This window comes from Tyto alba, unplaced genomic scaffold (assembly GCF_018691265.1).
Source record: "Tyto alba isolate M040663 unplaced genomic scaffold, T.alba_DEE_v4.0 Super-Scaffold_9, whole genome shotgun sequence".
Taxonomy (NCBI): domain Eukaryota; kingdom Metazoa; phylum Chordata; class Aves; order Strigiformes; family Tytonidae; genus Tyto; species Tyto alba.
Genome location: NW_024881330.1, coordinates 29,272,348 through 29,294,950, shown reverse-complemented (window position 1 = coordinate 29,294,950; position 22,603 = coordinate 29,272,348). Strand labels below are relative to the sequence as shown.

The 22,603-nt window shown below is 37.8% G+C and overlaps 2 protein-coding genes across 5 annotated transcripts in view; one reads left to right on the top strand and one right to left on the bottom strand.

Annotated features, from left to right (window-relative positions):
- Window positions 1–6,119, top strand: part of WWP1 (WW domain containing E3 ubiquitin protein ligase 1) — a 62,309-nt gene extending 56,190 nt beyond the window's left edge. For 3 of the 4 annotated variants that reach the window (XM_042785848.1, XM_042785846.1, XM_033005864.2), the window contains 4 exons: window positions 879–983; window positions 2,262–2,358; window positions 2,683–2,755; window positions 3,942–6,119. In XM_042785848.1, the coding sequence (XP_042641782.1) occupies window positions 879–983; window positions 2,262–2,358; window positions 2,683–2,755; window positions 3,942–4,041 (375 nt within the window). In that variant the 3' untranslated portion in view covers window positions 4,042–6,119. The other variant, XM_042785849.1, reaches the window with a different exon arrangement.
- Window positions 6,120–7,995: 1,876 nt separating this feature from the next.
- On the bottom strand, window positions 7,996–22,598 carry RMDN1 (regulator of microtubule dynamics 1). The gene is made up of 10 exons (XM_042786267.1): window positions 22,339–22,598; window positions 21,779–21,890; window positions 19,024–19,111; window positions 16,923–17,082; window positions 16,142–16,231; window positions 15,422–15,477; window positions 13,218–13,305; window positions 11,563–11,593; window positions 10,149–10,282; window positions 7,996–8,139 (listed from the first exon to the last, which is right to left on the bottom strand). The coding sequence occupies exons 1-10, from the start codon at window positions 22,552–22,554 to the stop codon at window positions 8,101–8,103; spliced, it is 1,014 nt and encodes a 337-aa protein (XP_042642201.1). The 5' UTR covers window positions 22,555–22,598; the 3' UTR covers window positions 7,996–8,100.
- Between the last annotated feature and the right edge of the window lie 5 nt (window positions 22,599–22,603).

Here is a 22,603-nt window from a genome sequence, read left to right as displayed (position 1 = left end):
ACGTCCCTTCTTAAATACGTTATCGCAGAGGCGCAGCTGATGGGCTCAATTTCCCAAACAGAAGTGGAGCTGGCTTGGAGCTGGGGGAGCTTCGAGAAGCTTCTCACAGGGGGCTGCCCCGATAACCCCCTCCCCTGCCACCAAAAAACTCCACCACTCACTCAACCCAGGACAGCACCATGTTTACTTAACAATCAGCCTGACCTACGTTCACTGTTCACTGTTGGGGTTGTGATTTGGAGCAGGGACAAAAGGCTCTGTAGTGCTATGCTCATTTATTTCTATGAAACCTGCCAAGGTTCCCTGTATATAATGAGCAGTGTTCTGAAAGCTTCTTAAGTTAAATGGGAGTTTTTCCTAAGGAAGGACTTTGATCTATCAATCTTATTTAGTGTTCAGTTTTCTAGGAGGCTTTGCTTTTAGCACTTTCAGCTTTCATTGCCTCTTGTAATGAGTACACAGACCTATACTTTGCAGGGCGTTTTGTCTTTACTAGTAGTAGCAGTAGCAGTAATGCAATCATCATCTTCTTGGAATATGAGTCAAGGTTTTAATAGGAGAGGTAATATCCTTTATAATACAAAATTTCATTTTATGGGAAAGGTAGTATCTTTTATTATTGATTTATTAGTCGGAAGAAACTAAGTTTCTCATATGCAGTCTTTCAGACCACTTAAATACATAAAGAATTTTGGAGGAGTTCTGTGAACTTGGAATTAAAGAAAATCTAACTGTGGAGTAAAATGAAAAAATTACCAGTCCTTTTTTGGGAGCAAGAACTTCCATTCTTGCTAGCGTGTCTCCTACAAGATTCAAAATTAACTCTTAATTTATGTGTGTAGACATGTATATTGTCAAGTAATCATTCTCTTTCCTAGGTTATGCTTTGTGGTATGCAAGAAGTTGATTTAGCAGACTGGCAGAGGAACACTGTTTATCGTCATTATACAAGGAATAGCAAGCAGATCATATGGTTCTGGCAGGTATGTTGATCAGTAAAATTTCTGACTTCTTTAGATTTTGTTTCGTAACACAAATGACGTGCGGAGTGGAGGGATGCCATCTGAGTGAAGGTTCTTGCTGCTTCCTTTCTTTTTTTCTTTCCAAAGAAGGAAAGGAGGATTACTGGGTCTTAGGGAGCATGCTTTCACGTGGGAAATGGCAGATGGATACCCGCACTACAGTTGGGTGGCTGGATCATGAATGCTTTTCTATATCTTGTCCTTCTTACTGATTATAAAGAGTTTTTTTGTATTCTTAGCAGGGATCTACCTTCTAAATGTTCTTACGTGTAGTACATCTGAAATGCCATTTATTAATGTATTATTTATGATTATTGTCCTATTAACTGTGCTAGTCTAGCGCTGACTGATTATAAATCAAATGTAATGAAGATGGCTAAGAATTATTTTCTGAAAAAAACCTCCTTAAGTGCTATATAGGCTCCCAGTTTCTATGAATTTCCCTAAAGAGAAGTCACAGCTAGGCAGTTCCCGTCTTGTGATAAATCACAATTTTAGCGATGCTTTTGACAACGATCTTGTAAGAAAATGATGCAAATCAATTCTTTCCTAGCTTATTTATATTGTCAGAATAATGTAAGATTTGGTGATATGATCTCATTTTAAGAAATTTTTTGAAGAAAGAATCTTAACCAGAAGTTCAAGTAACTTGAGTGTGGTTTCAACATCCCCAGAACAATGTTCTATAAATCGAACTCCTTTTGTTACTCAGGTTTTTCTGAGTCAAAATTGTAGTTGTATCAGTGCCCCCTCTCTTACTGAGATGTCCTCCATCTCCCCTCTCTTTTCTTCCTCTTCCCTTTCCCAGTGAATTTCCTTACAAAGTGATGCAGCTGCTACAGATGGTGTTTTGTCTCACTGGGACTGCCACACACAGAGAGTACTTCAGTCTTGAAATACCCAGAGCCTGTGGCTAAGCTATTGCTGTGTTTATTCCAAATGGCAACAGTCTTCATATAAAGCATTTTCTTGATTTATATTTTAGTGTAGAATAAAATAGGTAAAGATTATTCTTACTTGCTGTTCCCAGCCTTCACACTGTAGCAATCAACAGTGCATATAATCTGAAATCCCTGTCTGCTCCCTCCACCCAATTTTGCTGAAATCAAGAAATTCAACTGTTTTCAAGATGGTGTCTTTTTAAATTGAATTGTACCTTTTAAACAATTTCATGGGGTTTTTGTTTTCCTCCAGCTATGTTAAAGATTTTTATTAAGTAATTTGAATTTCTGTGCCTAGTTTGTGAAAGAAACAGACAACGAGGTTCGCATGCGACTTCTGCAGTTTGTCACAGGCACTTGCAGATTACCACTGGGTGGATTTGCTGAACTTATGGGTAAGTAAAGGTGACCAGAACTTTTAGACTTCAACTGTTCCATTTGCAAATGCACTCTGCTGCAAGCGTACAGATAGCAGCAGCTTCATGTCACATCAGCCTGGATCTGGAAGGGCTTTTCATATCAGAAATCCCATGAATACAGTTATAAATGATCAAGAAATTAGCTCATTTTGCTGAGAAGAATGTTCATATTCATGTAACACTGAGTAGCACCCAGTGAGCTTTGTCTGCTGTATCTGAGAATTGTGTCTTACGTCATGTATAGATCATGTGTGCTCCTTAAAAGGAACAGATTACACTTTTTAAAATCTTCTTTTCTAGGAAGTAATGGTCCTCAGAAGTTCTGCATTGAAAAAGTTGGTAAGGAAACCTGGTTACCAAGAAGTCACACTTGGTGAGTTGTTACATGTAAACTTTCTGTACCTTTAGTGGTTTTCTCTTCTGATCTTGCATTGACCAAATCAAATGAAATCTAATTTTAAACAGTTCTCTGTCTCCATTTTCAGGTTCTTTGATTGATCTGACACTCCACTACCAAACATTTCTCTGGTTGCCCTATTAAATTTTGCTGCTGCACTGTGCGGTTTGTCAGTATCAGATCTATCAAAAGTCTGATATCATGCTTCTTGCACAGAACTGAGAGGTGCTTCCCCAGTTCTTTATTTTAGAGAATATTAAATAACTGAACAAAAGTCATGTTGGTATTAGGTATATACAGTTATTAGATACACTTATTATACAAAAACATTATAAAAGATAAATGTATAGTTAGGAGGAGAAGTATCATGAAAGAAATCACAGCAAACGTTCAAACCAAGGATGCTTAGCCAAGAGTGCAGATCCCTTTTGCTGCCAAGCTTCGAACTACTACTGGCTTGGCATTCCTGTGCCAGACTGGTGCAACAGGTACACAGATGGGTTTCCTGTATATACTGTGTGCAAAATGGACACACCTTCCTTTGGCAACACTCTGACAATAGTATTCATTGTACTTTTAAACTACTTCAGTGAATCCTCCATTCAGATGTTTTCTCTAGCGGTGCTGTTTCTCCAAGTGATGATTGCAAGAGTTAAACATCCCTCTTTGTCTAAGATAATTTTGGGGAAGACATGGAATGAAACAGAATTTTGGCAGAAGCACTTTAGGGCAAAGTTTAGAGGGAAAAAAACCCCACAACTCTATCCAGGCATGCATAGGAAGGAGAAAAAAATCAGCTTTTTCATTCTCTTACTGGAATTTGGAGGTGCATCAAAGTAGGATGATGTTAAACTTCATGGTGAACATTTCATTTTCTGAGTATTATAGTTCTCTGTATCTTGGGCTGTCTTTAGTCTTCAAAGATTCTAGTTTTTGTCTGATGTGATAAGAGACTTTTGTTTCTTAAAATATTCCTCTCAAACTGCTCTGGTTTTACTGCATAGAAATGTCAACGCAGTGACACTGAACTGATCGCTATTGCTTCAGTTCTAATTGTTAGATCAGAACATTTTTAACTTCTACTCTAGCAGTCAAGTTCTGTAGTGTTCTACATCAGATTTAGATAAACTTAACAATTCTTTTCTTTTTTTTGTCTGCTCAGTTTTAATCGTTTGGATTTGCCACCATATAAAAGCTATGAACAACTAAAAGAAAAGCTGCTCTTTGCCATTGAAGAAACAGAGGGATTTGGTCAAGAGTAGAAGTGGCTTCTAGTCAGAAAGGAGACGTTGCATAGTAAAAGGCCCAGCCAACTAAAATTGCACACTTAATTGTATATAAGCTTTTTGTTCTGTACAGTGATCTTTCTGGAACTCTAAAAGTATAATTGTTCTCCGTTCTTCCACAAAGATATGCAAAACAGTTCAGCCTTTTCTACTTTTATTTATTGCCCTTCCAAAAGACCAGAAAAACCCCTCCTAAATTTTGAAAGCAGACAAGAGACTTATTTAAAATATATATTAAAAATATAAATATATATACTAATAGGCTCTAGTTTTATAGAGCTTTAAGTGTATGAAAAGTTGCAGCCATTTAAAAGGGCCTGGATTTGCTTTATCTTGGCTTCATTATTCAGAAAAATGTTTAAACTGCTCTATGTTCTCTCTTAAGAAACATCTCCAAGTTTGTTTCTTTGCATGGCTGTTCTAAAAGGTGTTAAAGGCTTAGGCCATACGTATCCTAAATATGTAGAAAGATGCTGCTGGTATTTGAGATGACAGAATATGTTCTGTCAGTTTAATTTTTTTAAATACGTAAATAGCTGATACATCCCACTCTACTGATGTAGCCAAGGTCATGAATAAAGCCTTTACTACTTGCACAAAAGTCATGTACCATAAGATGAATGTGATTTAATGTTGAAAGAAATTGGTGCCACTGTTCTGACTTACTGTAGGAGCTGAACAGAGTATTTTAATTAATTTGAGCAGCATTGAAATTTGTTTACATACTACCTTGGGTTATTGCCACGAGGATGTTAGGTAATCTTAAAACTAAAAATAATAATAAAAGACAAAATATTACACATTCTCTCCTTGGTCTGGTGTCTTACAGGTTTCTTTTTATTTGTTTGTTTTTTTGGTTTTCTTTTCAATCTGTGATGTCCTTTTCACAACTTTGTAGAGTATATTAATGTAAACTGAGCTATAAGGGTATACAAAAGGTAATGTGAACTTTGCTGCTTTCTGTGTTCATATTCAGTTTCAGTTATTGGATCTAGTAAACCCAAATAAAAGGAAAGTTACATAAGCTTTGCACAGATAAAAATGTTCTTAAGTATTAAATATTCCTCTTAAGTTCTTACAGAAATTCAGATGTACCTGAATTAAGTAAGTATGTCTAAAACCTGTCATTCTTTTCTGTAGGTCAAGTTTGTCCTAAGTGCACAATAATATAAAGCCATTTTAAAATTAGTTTTATTGGCATTGAGGGCATTTGCTGAACTGAAAAGATGTGTTTTAAAAAAAATCTAAAATTTAACACCTTATTCATGTCAATTATATTAAATGCTACTTTTAGCAAATCGTGCTTCCTTATTATAGAGTCAAAACATGTTTAAAATTACCATTTGTATAATGCTTTAAATATTAACTGTAAATTCCATTACATTTCACATATACAGAATTTTGTACACACATGAAAATGATTTCTTAGAATGTGATTAAAGCCACTTCTGTAACATATCATATTGCACTGTTAAAAGTGTACATGCAGAAAAAATAGTTCTATCTGTTCATGTATCTTTCCAATACAGCAGCTGAATTCTGCCAGAATTTTATTTTTCTACATACCAGATTCTCTGGAGGCTTTGTAGTCAATACGCACAGCTGAGTGTGGAGCTGTTAACCTGTACAGAGCTTTGCTAACACCGGTAGTGCAACGGGCCCCACAGACTGCTGTCTTACAGGAACTGTCTGTAAGAGTTTCAGAAATTTCCACCACTTGGAAGGTTTTTCGTACGACACCAAATATCTTCGGCAAAACCATTTTCATAAATATAGCATTAAATTAACTTCAAGTGCAAATCCACTTGAATTATGACTCATGCTGGTTAGAATGGAGGAAGCTTTAAAAAAAAAAACGCCATCAGACTTCAAAGGCTGGGCAACAGAAGTGTGTGTGGCTTGCCTGAAAGACAGTTAAGAGGGATAAATGTCGTAGAGTTAAACTTCATGAATTTGCACTAATGAATGACTTGTTCACCCACTACCAACTGCTGAGTTTTGTGAATCTGTGAGTAAGCGAACAAAATAATAATAAAAAAGACAGCACATCACAAGAATGTAGTTGCTTCATTGTTTTGACAGTTTTAGCTGTCTCGTAACTGCAGTAGCTTTTCCAGTGGGTCCTTACCCACAGTAAGCAAGGAAAAACCAAACCCACCAGCCTTCTGTACATGCACATGAGCTACGGATTGGCTTCGGAGGACTGACTGAAAGCATGGCTCTTCAGAGGAAAAAAAAGAAAAAATTTATACGCTTGGGTATGCGTGCATACAGTTAACGTAAACTTTCTGGGAATTTCCCTCATGCTGCATTGTCACGTTTTATTTTCCTGTTTGCATTCCCCGTATTTCAGCTGTACTTGGGGGGAGGGAAGATGACAGCAAAGAGAGGGAGGGCAGCAGAGGCAAGGGAACCAGGGAGGGGATACTACTTGAAGGAGCTACTGTGTGGTTCATGGGTCTGTTCCTCTCTCCCTGCAAGCAACTCGGCTGCTTTCCTCTAAACACTCGACAGGCTTTACTTGGTACCTGGAAAGCCTTCCTCTCCCTGCAGCTGCTGTTCTCTGCAGCAGAAAGGCACAGAAGTGGGGTCCCTCTGCCACAAAGCCGAGGAAGTGGTTTTGTGCACGGCAGGTGTTTTTGTAGTGTATGAGTGTAGAAAATTCAACGAATCTCTCTGAAACGCTATACACCATCCACCCTGGGACGTGGACATACCGATGACTTCACTGTGATGCTCTACTGATAGAAAAATTAGCACTGCTTTACCATCGTGGAAAAAAAACATCTTTCAACTAGTTTTGTGATCTGAGGTTAGAATTAAAGCTCTAGATTGTCTCTCAGCTGTGGATTTTTACTACTGACTTAGCACAGGCTTGGTTTGTTAGTCTAAATAATTTATGCCTTTCATTTTCCTCCTATAGACTGTACTGTCCTTTTCTATTAAAGGAAACTCTAGGTATTTATAGTCAATTTATTCTAGAGTGTTAGACTTCCTACTGGCAATACCATGCCTAGTTGATTGCCTACCCCTTTTTTCATTATTTAGCCTCTTTTTCTGTTGGGTAATCAGAATATAATGTTTGGAAAGTCTGTAAATATTTCCTATGCTGGGTAGCTAACATAGGTTAATTTATTTTCCTGGTGAAAGTTCCTGCTAGAATAAGAACAAGAAGGAAGTTGTACGTACCTTCTCTGCAACCAGAAGTCTACGTGCTTCCAAACTGTAGCTCCCTTCTAACATTCTGAGAGCACCCCTTCCTCCTGCCATCACGATCTGGGGGAAGGAGTGCGTGTCCAGCAAATACTGAGAGGCTGGGAATTTTGAGGATTGAGTGGCTGCACACTGTGCAAATAAGCATTCATATTTCACATGCCTATGCTCATATCGCCCATAAGTTTTCTTTGGTGTTCCCTACTTTGTTTTTTTTTGGTTTTGTTGTGTGGTTTTTTTTTGTTTGTTTGTGGGTTTTTTTTTCGTTTTTTTGTTGTTAAACCACAGCACTTTCTGCAAAAAGCCAAGCACTAGCATTTAAGTGTACTGGAATCAAGATTGCTTATGCAGCCTTAATTAGAAATCTGTAGGAACATCTAACACTGTAAACATGTATTACTCTTGAAGGCCACTGAACCCCACAGGAGGAGAATGCTGTAAGAAAAATTGCAGGTGTATAATTATGTCATGGCTCTGTACCTCTTTAAAGTTTTATGCCAGTCCTGTTTCTTATTACTTCTCACATGTAAGTTGTGCAGAACAGTGTAAAAAACTTAATTAAAAACCTGCACAACCCCTGTCACTGCCTTTCCCCTCCGCTATCTACCCTGCTTCTCCATGCAGCCCTTTATTTCCGTGTAAATCAACAGACAGGATCAAATAATGAAACAGATCTTCTAGTTGACAATTTAATTGAAACAAGAGGGAGATAGCAGATTTAGGCCATACTTTTATTAACAACTCAAACAAAAGCAGTATGTGGGGTCTTTTTTCTGTGCCACTCAAACCTGAGGCACCGAATTCCCCTGAGCTTGTTTCTTGTTATATAGAATTAAGCAACTCCAAAGCTTCTTTCTGTACCTGCAAGAAATAAATAAAACTCATAACAAAACAGTGCCAGGTAGTTATAGGCTCTTCTAGCAGAACTTCTTGTGCAAGCACCCAAATGTTTCACCACAACACTGTTATTTCAGAACCCTCTTAAGAAAAATGACTACAGTCTTCTATATTTCAAGATGCTCAACATTTGAAACATGAATGGGAATAAAACCACTTAAGCCACTGCTTTCAGTGTAATTTACTTCATATACATAGTAAATTTATTTGTATTGAATACAGATTACTAGCTCTTGATTTGCTGTAGTCCAGTAGTAGCATGTAGTAAGCTGTCCAGTATCTGACCATAACCAACCAACCCCAGGTTTTCAAAACTCTGGGCCATGGCTAAGGAGGTGTGAGAAGACCTTCTGAGACTCCCTTTGCCTAGGGATTCTGGGTGAAGTCCAATAAAATTTGAGTTACGACCTCTAACTTCTATATTAAAAAGCAATGCAAAAACCCCACAAATTTGTGGTCCTGACAGAGCAAGCAGTGCAGACAATGTAAGCCAGATACTGCAGATACTCGGGAGGTAACAAACGTTCAGAAAATCGACTTATGCCTACCTCTGCCAAATGCAGAGACAAGAATTCCAATTTCTTTGCACAGGCTGGTTTCCTTCTTACCAAACTACCACCTCTAGTACCTAATGAACTTTGTGTTTTACACATTCACCCAGTGAATGGAGAGAACAGCAGCTCTGCACCCTCTACAAGATAAGGAAGTTTGTACCAGGAGGCCAAGCACAGCTGGAGCAGGTAAGTGGTTTAACAACTTGGCTACTGCACAAAAATCACTACTGACTCCTTCTGGGTGGTTTCTAAAGAAAAGCAAGCTTTTGCAATCACTGGTTTCACACGTGCCTCCAGCTACTAGTAACTGCCAAAAGAACTGACCAATTTCATACATGCCTGAGACCACTACTCCTTTAGGCTATTAAATTCCTATACATTTTGCAGAACAGGAGGAACAGAACCCTTACTCCTATTTCTACTGAAAGATGTTACCAAAGGAGCTCACTTTTGGGAGAAACAGTTTGGGTGTTACTAGAGAATTTACAGAGGGAAACTTCGGTGTTTTTTCTGAGGTGTGAAGTGCAAAACCTTACCAAAGTGTTTCTTGCAATTAGGACATTCATAATGTCACAACACATTTGGGTGTTTTCTCTAACAGTTAAAGCATCTCACTGCAGCTTAATGCTAAATGAATTATGGGCCTATCAACCATAAGAAAAAACAGTTTGAAATCAGGCTTTGTCAGTCCCGATGCTAACAGGGTTGTTTATGAAAGATAACTGCAACTGCTGTGGTTTATACTGAATGCAGTTTTAAATCTGAATAAGTCAAATGGATTACCCCTCCTGAAAGTACTCTGTACGTGTTCAGGTAGGAAGCAGATGCCTACCCATCCTGACCAGGGTCCCTCTAAGCCGTTCAGAAGGGTAATTAAGTGCCTCATGTCACCTAGCATGAGAGATTTGCTGTCAAAGATACAATACTTCCACTTGTCTCAATTCAGATTGTCTGAACCTCTCCCTAGGGGCCTGGAAATGAATGCAATGCAAGGTTTCTGATACATCCATACTCTTTTCTTCCACCTGTTCATGTGGTTTTTAGCTCTTCCAAAATAAGATTCCTACCTTTACAGTTTTAGGCATAAGAAAAGTCAATCTGTGCACACGTAGACACAGGTTTGCTCAGATGCCTGCCTTAACTTCAACACCACAGTTGAGGGTGGGTTGGTTTTAGCACTACAGAAACATCATGAAGAAGAGAGCACAACAGTTCTTTATTATAAACAGAGTATTTCCAACCATTGTGTTCAGGAGCAGTTGCCAACATACTAGAATTTTTGGTGTCTGGATGTGATTCCCGATTATAGGTGCTGAGCTACAACTTACTCTGAGTTAACCTTATAAAACATTCCACTGCCATGATGTCACACGTTGTTTACAATATATGATTGTACTATTCCACTTTGTAAATTCCTACCTGTTTGTCCTCTTCTGTATGTGCTGGATACTCCTTTGCTTTGCTTAACCACAGCAGAGCCATCTTTTTATTGTTTAACTTCAAGTACGTCTTCCCCAAAAAGAGCAAATTTTTGCTGTAGAAATTTGGGTCAGCTGTATAGAGACAGGAGAAAAGCTTTAAATGAGAATGAGCAGAATACTATCAAAGCTGTAGCTAGTTTCACTCCTTCAAATACTTATTTCAGAGAAGATGAATTGTATTTTGGCTCTGGATCAGAAGGAAGCTGATGTAAAACCTTTACTTGCTAGATTTTGGTCTCATACACAGTTACATTAGTTAGCAGCTTGTTAGTTAATATTCTAAATGAAAGTAGATTCCTCACAAAGAGCAAAGCAGTGAGCTTAATGCGTAACAGCTTTGTTTTGCAGACTGTGTTTTTCTGGACAGAAGGTCCAAAAGGTACAACAGGCAATGCAATCAGCTTAGCAAGTACAGGCAAGGAAATAATGGGCATGTTTCCTAGCTTCAGACCACACACACACAGATACTAGCTTGGCTTCTGCTGCACAGGAAGAAAACATTAAACTGTTTGTACCCACATTTAACTTTTTTAAAGAGAGATTTAAGAAGTTGCTTTTATAAATCATGCTTTGGCTGTTGTTCATTATTAAAGACCAGTCTCGCCTACTGTTCATACCTGTAGCACGGGCTTTCTCTGCTGCTGGATCTAAGGGCAGGATTCAAAACACACGGAGGTGTTTTGGAGGCAAATTCTGAGATTAAGTCCACCATTCGAGTTCATAGCTGTACTACTTGACACCCAGGGGAAGATACACCATGAAATTTTAACTTCACCAACTATATACAAATTTCTCATAGAACACTGTCTTCCCTTGCCTTCCTCTACCTTTCAGCTAGTCAGTTTTGCTTATGGCTTCACTCTTGGCGAAATAATAGGTCCATCTTTTCTTTTACATGTAGACAGTTCTACAGCCAGTAGGATTGGCACTCTTACCCAAATAGCTTCTGAAATAATAGAAAAAAGCATGCTTTCTCTGTTGTTCTATTTAGAATACAGAAGACTTTTGAACCTTAAGAAAATTTAGAAAAATTATATAAAATTCCTTTTTGCTTGCTTCTTCCTGCATTCCAGTTGAATGCCTTGAGGAAGAGCACTTTGTTACTAATGAAGGTACAAATTTCACTTCAATACTTATTCTGAAAAAAACCCTTATGATACACTTGTGATGGTAGTGAGCATGTAACATACTTCGACTATCTCTGATGAAACATTCCAGTGTAACAGTCTAGTGTGTTGACTAGCACAACAGGCTGATCATACACCGCTAAGGTAATACCAAAAGCTAGAGGATTATTGCGAGTCAGCATTCATAAAAGATACTACCCTGTCCAAAAAAGTCAGAAGTATTACCTTCCTCTGCCATGTGGAAGTAATGAAGCGCCTGCAAAAGACAAGGTTGTCTTCTTTAAAATGGAGAATAAACTAAACACATAGTCAAACTATGCATGCTTCACATAGCTGGCAGACTTCCTGCCCAGGATCTTGTTTTTATTAATTCAGCCTGCTACTGATGGTGCTTTCAGTGGACAACCAGATTTGACATCTTCTTAACAGAACTAGTGCTTACCCAACTATTCCCCTGCCACTTCCTCCATGAGTACAGTACCTCCTATTTGTCCCTAGCAAATTGGATTGTGTTTCTCCAGTCTTCAACTTGTCAAGATCATTCTGAATTTTATTGCTGCCATCCAGCACATCTGCAGTTTCCCCCAGCCAGTTCTCAAGTATAAATTTAATAGATGAAACAAATCTTATGATTCAGGTCATTAATGTTGACAAATACTTCAGGGAGAACTCATTCCTACAGAGCACCAGTTGTATCTTCTTATATGAGATAAACCTTTATGAAATCTGCACACATTTTTCAACTAGTTCCCCATCCTGCACATCTAAATTCCAGTCCACTCCTACCTCTTCCTAATGTTACTAGCTGGAGGGAAAATACTGTCAGAGAACTTAAAGTGTGGATGTATCTACGAAACTGATTTTGTACTGAAACTGCACAAGTCTTACCACTACCTCAACTACAGGCTCTGGGGCAAGTTTGCTCCTTCAGCCACTTCAAGTGCTGCAGAACTCAGTGCTGGGACTGGCATGACTCTGCAGTACTGGAAATGCTGGCTGACACTTTGTATTCTTCGGAGAGTGATTTTCAGTAAAACTTACAAGCTTGACATTCCATTAAAAAGTTTTATTTCTTTTTCAGGCAGAGTTTAAATTGCAGCCTTCTACAATTACTTTCTAGTGATTCCTGCCCCCGGCCAGTCCCCTCCCCTGCCTTAAAAGCACAAAACATAGCAGGCCAGTTACTGGTTGATCTAAGCAAACAAAGATTATAACAGCTGCAGCAAACTTTTCTATTACCAATTTAATTTTAAAGTTTCTATAGATGTACAAGTGTTTAAATAAGATGCATGCTGTGTTACACACCCTAGATGACAGACATCTGGGCAGTATGTTTTAGGGTATATGACAACAGGAATTTTCATAGCAAAGATGAACAAAAATACTTTCAACCGAAAAAACCCACACCATATACTTTCAGGTGATGAGAAGGTATTTGTTTGTGGCAAGTGACACAGCAAGCAGATGCTTTTTGCATTTAATATAAAGGGAAGAATTCTAATAGTCCTATCAAATAAGTACATGGTCTAACACCACCATATAAATCATCAGCACTGGAACTACTACAGGTAGTTATCTGCACTAGATCATAATAGCAGATACAAACTAAGTTACATATAGCTTGTTACTTTCTGCTGCACAAACTACATGAAACAATTTTCACTATTCTGTGTGTGCTGCAGTTGAAAAAAATTAAAGATTTTGATGTTTTTAGATATCCCTCACTCTCATGTTACATTCTTATTTTATTAATGACAGTTGTAAAATCACATGTCCATGTCTCTGTAAGCAAATGTCAGCTTTGTCAGGAAAATTAGTAAAAGTATAATCAGCAGATTTGTGGGGGGAATAACAAGCTGTGACATATTTTCATATTGTACCTCTTGAAATGTGGAGGTTGGTGGCGTGGCAAATAGCGTTGCAGCTATTTTTCTTTGGTACCATGGCATTTCAGCAAATGAGTAACACCTGGAGCAAAAGGAAACATTTGTATATACCCTTCCCATTTTCCTTGTTTTCAAGTAACATTCTTGTATCTTGAATGTTATTTCCAAGAGCCACAACAACTCCAGCCACACTGGAAGTCCTATAAGCAAGTTCTTAAAACTGCACAACAAAATAGCAAGATGTTTGAAGTTGCTGTGTAGCTCTGCTAAAGTTTTGGTGTGTCTTTTACTGGGAACCATTACATTAAACAAAACTGGAGACGTTTATTAACCACGGGACAGCTTTTGAGCTTGAATTATTTTTACATTGTATTTGATTTCAATTGTATTTGATATTATTCTAATATATTTGCAAAAACAGGGCACAACTGAGTAATGTTATTGCCTTACCTCAACACTACTTTGTTTTTCTCAATTATTAATATAAAGCAGATCTGCAGTACATTCCTGAAAGACTCTGATCTATAAGAATGAAAATAAACCCAAGAATCAAGCTACTGTGTTCTAGTCTAGACCACTCTATGATGTTTTCTTGTCTACTAAATCACAAACATAATTAGTTACCTACCTTAGAGATGCTGGAAGGATTAAACACTTGTTAAGTATTTCAAATATGTCAGGTGTGAACATTGAACACTGCTATTCATTTTATTACTCTTTCACAATGAGTATAAAGATATGGTTCACTATGTAAAATAGATCACTCTAGAGGAGGTGAAAAATTAAAAAATGCAAATATGGAAGTGTTCAGAAGAGAGGTGGGCAAGACATGGAATACACCATCTGAGTTGAAATTTTGCCATCAGATGTGCTTTACCAGAAATGCCAATAAAAGAGGGTCAATCCAGGATATACTAGAAAAAGAAAGGAGAAAAATACTCAAGAATTGGCTGATACGAAATTCCAGTTTCAGATGAAGACCCTCTGGGCTTCAATAACAAATATATTTAAATACACAATATGGGGATACTTTAGTGCCAAAAGCAATAATAATCTCACATTTCTGATCATCTTTTCTAACTTTCCTTAGGAACAATGCCTTACGTACTTTCCAGAACCACCTTCCTATCTTAAAACTGACCTTGAGGCTCATTCAGTTAGCAGGATACGCTTCTGTTTAGAAATTTGTACTACTGAAATTGTTAGGTCATGAGAGAATGAGTGGTGGATGCTGAAAAAAACGAAATAAGTTTGTAAACTAATAAAAAACTCTGGAGCAGTAGACTGTAGTTTACTCTGATACTCAAGAGTCCAGGAAAAAAAAAAAAAAAAAACAAACAAAAAAAAACACAGAGAAGGTGGCTGTGATTTTCAGTATTTTTTTTTTAAGCAACAAATACACTGGCTTTATTTATTTTCAATGTCTGTATCTCACAGAAGAGATTTTTCCTGTAAAACAAGGTAACAGCTTTGGTCTCTTCCAGACAAATAACCAGAATGCTGTCTGGAGTTTCTCACTAACACATAAAAGATACTGCTTTCAATCTTACCTCTTCTACACCATGCCCTGGTTAGTATGAAAAGTTGTATTTCCAGTCCCTTCACCTGCTATGTATCAGTAATTCTTAGTTCCAGTTTTGCTGAGCAGTAAATTCAATTTCAGAGATTTTTGTTAATGCATGTGCATTTATAAGCTGCCCCTACTCAAATATAACTTTTAAAATACAGTGCCATGACAGATAATAACGGAAGTATTTTAGGAACACATCCCACTTTTGATAGCTTTTCGCTATACACAGATTGTATTAAGTTGCAGCCATCACTGAAATTCAGTGTAAATTCAGTGTTGATTTTTGCCTCCATTCACACCAGTAGAAGAAAATGAGTACCGCTCACAGTCTCTGATGTCTGCTATGGAGACATGCTAACATCTGCAAAATGAGTTTTTAATAGATCCATACAGTAAAACAAATAAATTGAATGCATAATTATTTTTCATCTTTTTGAACTGCTAAGAAATAACAGCCAGACCTTCTCAAGGCATGACATTCTATAACCGTTCAATAGGTTTTCATGTTTGCATCGACTGATTACAAGCCACCGTATTACTCCAAGCATTTCTGCAATTCATATAACAATTTTATATTCTGGCATTGTCCTTTGCCACATGCTAACTTTTGTTTGAAAACACAACTTACCAAATGCCTATAAGATGAATTGTTGTAGCATCTTTTGGATTCAGTTCAATGGCTCTCTAGTGAGGGGGGAAAAAAAAAAAAAAAAAAAAAAAAAGATGTAAAAAGTTGCTCTGCCGCATTTGGATTAAAATACATTTTAAAAAGTAGACTTGTTATCCTACTGTTAGTTAAACCAGATTAACAGTGTGTAGAATTTCCAGGCTATATGGTATTTATTCAGTGCACAAATAAATCATCTCACATCCAAAAAAATGAAGTCACTGACAGATTTCTAAGTACTTCTGTTTAGTAGGTCATTAAGAACTTCACATGAGACTTGGTGTGTTCAGATTTTGTTATAATTTCTGGTGATATAAAATCAGTAGTCCTTTATCTTCTCCAGTATTTGCCCTTTACTGCTACACAATCCACAGTTAAAAGGACAGCCACACATCCATTCCTCAATAGCACAGTTACATTTTATCTAGTCCTAACAGCTGTGTGTCAAAAGCACTTCAGCTACTTCAGGACTCCCTTCTACAGGGACTTGGTTTACTGCAAGAGATAATTTGTACTCCTTGTTGCTGGGACATTCAGGACTGCCACAGTAACTCAAAAAACAGTCACCAGGATATCTGAATAGAAGTACACTTGCAAATTTTAGCCAAAAAACAGTTCCCAGCTGTCACACAACCTACATACTAGATGCATTATTGCTGTCGTATGCAAAAAACTGTTTACCTGGAAGTGCTCTTTGATAACAAATGCATTTCCAATTTTAGTCTTGATTCCTTCAAAATCTCCAACATCACTGAGGCAAATTGCATACCACTGTAATTCAAAAAACAAACTCAAAACATTTAATACAGCATTATAGCTATCAGTATTACATTAAAAAACAAACAAACAAACAAACAAACAAACCCAAACAACAGAACAGCTGCCACCAGCACTAACGGCAACAAGAAGTATTTGTTATGAATGGCTCAGGCAGCATCAGAGCAACTTGCTGGTCTGCATGCATAAGGGAATCGATGTTCTCATTCAAGATTTTGGGTTTTTTCAACAGTTGACTATACTTTGTTACCCCTCTGCCTGTGAGAGAAGCAGCACAAAAAAACAGAGCAGAATGAAGCCAGAGCCTGAAGTATTTCTAGTGAAACTATAGAGCAACTATTGTGCACAGAAACAGCATGCTGAACGTGGGGCACATACAACATTTTTAAGGCTACATCTGAGAAGGATGAGCTGGTAACATCAGCTGTAATCAATCTGATCAGTCACCTCTTTCCATGGACCTGCACACATTTAATCAGTTCCCCTTTCCTGTATAGAGGAAACTTTGCTGCAGAAGTCTGAACTCTCATCTTCCAAAAAAGGCTAGCGAGAAGCCTCACTCATTTCCGACTGAAAAGTTAAATTATGCTGAATTTTGCTGAAATAGCACAATTACATTCCTTTCAGTTTCTACTGGCAGAAATCAAAGAACAGTATTTCAGTTAAGTTCTTTTGCTTAGCTCACCTTGTGTGCTGCAAAATTTGATTCATTTTTTTCAAGTGCTTTTTTCGCATACTCAAGCGATTCGTACGCCAGTTGTCTTTTCTCCTCTGCAGAAGTACTACTAAGCTGAGCTAGATCTCGTGACGCCCGTGCCAGCCGCCATAACAACTCTGCGTCATCACTAGTTACGAACAGAAACACTAATGTTTTAAAGCAATAATGGAAACAAAGCAAGCAAAGGCCTGAAACCAGTCTTTCAATGTGTATCTCAAGTGGGTGATAACATACATATCATCTGTTGTGATATCAATGTTATCATCCATCATCCTGTGCTGTATGCAACTCCAAGGCAACAAACAACAAATGAAAGCCCTCCGTTACGGACTGCCTGACCATACCACCTTCCTTCTGCCATTCCGCTCTCTGAAGCAAACATATGTGTAAGAAAGGACTTTGTTTTCTCAAAAACGATGGAGATTTAAAAAACCCAACAGTACCACTCAAAACACCAGAAGGAAAACAAGGGCTACTTGGTTCTTTGCTGGATGGTATTTTTTCCAACATTTCACTGATTTGGTATTAATGTCTACTAGGAATGTTTAGAATATTATGCATTTTTTTCCCTATAGTTGTACCTAAATAATAAAATTCTTCCCAGAACAATGGAAGCACATATATTAGCCACACCGCCACCACATAAAGGTGTACATTTAAATATTTATTTATATCACTGTATCAAATGGTGGATGGTATGTTATAGTCAAAGGTAAGGGATTTTAAGTTTTATTATTTTGTTAACATACTGTTTTGAAACACTGCTTCCATTTTACTATACTTTTACCTAACTACCGTTTTAATTTTGGCTTACTTTTTAAAGTAATTTTAATAGAGATTTTAGTATTAAATTGAAGTTTACAATGTCTTTCAGAGGTTCCAGCTATAAAACTCCCCCTCCTGCCCTGCACACCGCCCCCCCCAGGAATACTGAAGTCAAAACTACCAGAAACCAAAAATATTAAAAAGTGTACGTAAGTTATTGCTAAACTCAGAATATCAATAAAAGCCAGTGTTCTTATCGGGAATAAAACTGAGTCACTGCTCACAGCGCCTGCTCTAATTAACACAGTAACACTGAATTAGCAGAGTCATTTTTCAGGCAAGTCACAAAAATATTAAGTACTGCTACTGGAATCATTACTCCTCACAGAGAAAAACAGTATTGTTGTACACCTAGTAGCAAGGTTACACCTTGCTTATGACATGTTGTCCCTTATGGGCTATGTCCTTCATTTAACTTCCCAGGCTTTATACTTGTGCCTCTTGCAAGGAGGAAAAACAAAACAAAACAAAAAAAACCCCAAACCAACCAACTAACCAAGCAAATAAAAACCAACCAACCAACAACAACAAAAAAAGGCACAAGCAAATAAAAACCAACCAACCAACAACAACAAAAAAAGCACAAGCAAATAAAAACCAAACCAAAGCAAAAAAACCCTGAAAGCTACTGAACAGTTCATTTCCTCCAGAAGTGTTCTAGGAGTGAGATGCCTTGCCTCCTCCAAAGGAATGGGTTCTTCAGTTTGCAATGCATTTTCTGCTTTTTCCTTAAACAGCTTGTCTCAGTTCGCTTATCAATAAAATGCTTTGTGCAGTTAAGACATAACTATACGAGTAAGAAGCTTTTTTTGTTCAGACTCAAATCCTAACGTGAGACAAATGAAAACAGAAGGAAGAGCTGGTCAGCAGTGAGAAAGAAATGAAACAGTGACTCAAAAATTTTCAGTACCTTAGTTCTAGGTACTTCAATCATTTAGTAACTTGTAGACTCATTATGAGTTTTTGCATTATATTTTAAAGGATTATTAGAGTAACAAAACAAACAAGCAAAAAACTGTTCCTTGCAGGACTGAAAAACCTGAGTGTTAACCATCACCTTCTACAGCTACCAGTCCTGTCTTCATTCATTCTTCCCTTAGGAGGAAAAAGATCAAGAGTCTTTCTTACCTACATACATAAGGGTGAAAGCTAGTTCCTCCAGCATACCATAATGAGAACTTTAGTTGAAAAACAATAGAGCACAGAACAGAAGTTGCAATAATGTCTCAATGCAGTCAAGTACCTATTTTTATGTTGAACCAGCAACCGATACAGCTTTTCAGTTTCTCCACTCCCATACAGGTAGTCTGCTTGCTCTATAACTTCTTCCACTTAAGAGGGAATTAAAATTGTGGAAACAGAAGAACAAATTACATGTAATTAGGACATTAGAGCATAACCAAAACATTTTAGAGCAAGACAACCTAGCTGAAAAACAAAGAACAAACATAGTTCCTTTTGAGGACATCATTCCAAACAACTTATGTGCACAGCAGGATTGAGTAAGTTACATTTACAATGAACAACTGGGAAGACAAACAGTGCTGAGTACATGCCTCTCATGAAACTACGAAACAGCTTTCAGCAACAGACCGTCGATGCTTAATGGAATTAACATTCAAAAGTGTCTTTCTCAATGCAGACTACCAGAAGCATTTTGTTTTCTTTGTGAAAATGACAGGGGAAAAAAAAGGTATGAAAAATACAACCAGGAGGGCAAGTGCAGTAGAGATCTGAAAGTAACAAAACCCCTTCATTAGTAGTCGTACAGAATTTAAATCTAATAATAAAAATGGAAAAAAAAATATTCCAAATTCTCAGTAGGGTTACATAGTTCTGCGAGAATATGACTGCAGATTGAGTGGGCCCCTTTACCTTACCCAACAAGCCAAAATGAAACATTGCTCAAAGGTTTTCTGACTGAAGTCCTTAAGATTTTCACAAACGTGACTCCAAAAAATACAGTTAATCTACTGAAACCTCTATATGTTTAAGATACTAAAAGCAAAAATAATTTTGAAAATCAGAATTGGCTTTCTAGAGTATCAATTTATGAACTAAGCACCCATTGCTCTTATGATAATTCAATTATTTTTCTAGAAAATACTTTAACAAACAACAGAGATGGGGGAGTACAATTTCCACAAATGGCTGAATATAATAATAATATCTAAATAAATATGTATATAGTACGTAAAACAGCATTGTAGAAACAGAAATAAACAGCACACAATATAGGACTCTAGCATGAGAACAGATGGAATTAGGAAGAAAAATACCCAGAGGAAAGCAGGCAGATAATTCTATTGAAGTATATAACTGTACAGGGGAAGAACAAACTCTGAGTTTACTCTTCTGCCCATATTAAGATATGAAAAAATAACTTTTTAAGTCAAAAGCTTAATCTAAATTCTTTTGGAACTTATTGTCTCGTCAGTATTACTCCTGGGCCCACGATCAAACTTCTAAGTCAAAACATAAGCTCTACCCTCCCGTCCATAAAAATGAATTGTGTTTATGAGCTTTCTTCTTTCAAGTTATCTAGTGAATATGGTAGTCATGTTTCACAGCAGGACAGTTTTACTTATAGAAGAAAAAAACAATGAAGGCTGCTAAACACAAGAGCCTCCTGTTCAGTTTAGAAAGATCATAAACTACTGAAGATCGGGAAAGCATTCTGGATAATTTTTAACCCTGCCATCTCTAAATGCCTTCTGTCAGCCATTTCAAAGATAAGATAACTGTCTACGTGGACTTTGGATTTTAGTGTCCAATATGAACTTCCTGGTACATCTTCAGTATTATCTGCAGTGAACTGTTATGTTTGCTTATTGAGACTCCCTGAACACTACTAACATATCTAATGACTAAATACTCAGAACTCAAACTTCAGAACAAATTTCCCACCAGATGTTTTACGTAAATTATTAGACTTTTATTTCTTTAAGAGCATTTTCAGGTATTTCGTTTGTACTCTTATTTTCACCATTACTACTACTTGTCTTGCACAGAAATCCCACTAATGTTGCTTTTCTTGGCCAGATTCAAGTGAGAGCACTAAAAAAGGAGCAGAGGCAACTAAACAGTGTTACTTATGTTCCTCATGGGAAATTTTCTTATTTGTGTACTAAGTAGCTATCTTAAATCTATTCACTGAAGCTCCTTCTATTACATCAAATGAAACAGTTCCTTATCTGTTCAAAAGTCTATTGTCTGAATTTTTATTTCTATAAGCATAAACATCTAAGATGTTCTTCTCTGAGACACAGAGAAACAAGTTATCTGAACTCACTACTATCTAATCTACACAGTAAGCAATGCACTTCAGTTAGGCTTACTCCCAAAAACCGTTAAATTTACCATGGGACAGATAAATTCTAAGTCTGTAACAATATCCCCTTTTAAGATGATGTTATTTTTCTTCCAGTAGTTAGACTATCTTTATTCGGATCTTGAAAAGGACGTTTTATCATTTGTTCTATTCTTTTCTGGTAGGTAAAAGCAAGGCTTTTGTCACACTGAAAAAGGGAAAGAAAAATACAAGGCATTTCTCAATTGTGTTTGAAATGCAATCTCAGTGTTGCTCAATTAGATTAAACAGAAATTGCACCGTGTTCATATTGAAAATCTGAACTAAGACTTCTAGAAATTGATTAACGTTTGGTCTGCATTCCTAACTGAACCATATCTTTCTCAGTAACAGTTATTTAAAGCTTGGGCAACAAGTTAGGCATCACATACCTTGTGCATGTGTTATATCCTAGACGGGATGAGCTACTAGATCTGCTTTCAGTAACACTTGAAATAATCACCTGCTGAATTGCTCCAAGACTACCCTGAACCAGTTCAAAAGTATCCTGTCATGGAAACACACTGTATATAGTCTTAATGAAGAAAATAAAAAAGCATTACACCTTTTTCCTACATAACTCTGGCACAAAAAACTTTTAAGTTTCACGACAGAATAACCTACATACTTAAAAAACTTAAAATATTACCTTTGAAGCTTGCATGAACCTCAGCAAAGCCAGAAATCAGTTTGTGAGCTTCATAAACCAAAAAGGACCCTGCTGAAAGCGCCATCCCCCTTTGAAGGTTTTTTCTAAGCACCTGCATGGGATCATAAAATACGTATTAATAAGCATTGTCACTCTGAGTTAAAAAAGTTATTCTCACCTCTAGCACCAGCTCTGTTTCAGATTTTGAACAAAGACTTTTAAAAGTTTAAAAACCCTTTCATAAGAAAAAAACACATCATCCAGAGGGTATTTAGGTTTTTTAAGAGGCTTATGTTTTAAAACATGAACAGAGCGCTAGATTGAAAATAAGACATAAATACGGAGCAGACACAAGGTAAGCAAGAAAAGCAAACTCGTGTTTTTCAAACGAGCACCGGGATCCCAGGTTTTGCAAAAAAAAAAAAAAAAAGAGAGAGAGAGCAGCCCTCCGCCATGCTGGAGCCCCCACAGCTACTCCCGCCCCGCCGGCACACGCCCCTGAGGAGACCCGGGAAGCGGCCGCAGCCGCCAGTCACCCCCCGAGGCGGCCACCCGCGTACCCCGCTCCCGCCGGGCCCCCACGGGCCGCGCGTGGCCCCTCCCGCCTCCCGCCGGAGCAGCTTGCCCGGGCAGACGGGGCAGCGGCGGCGGAGGGGCCGCGCCAGTACCAGCGCCGCCATGACAGCCGCCAGCGGAGGAACCGGTCCGACTGCCGGCCCTGCCCGAGCGAGGCGGGGAAACAAAAGCAACGACCGCTCGTTCCGGGCACCGGCCATTGCGCCACCCCAGGGACCCGAACCCCGCCTCAGCCCCCAGCGCGCGGCG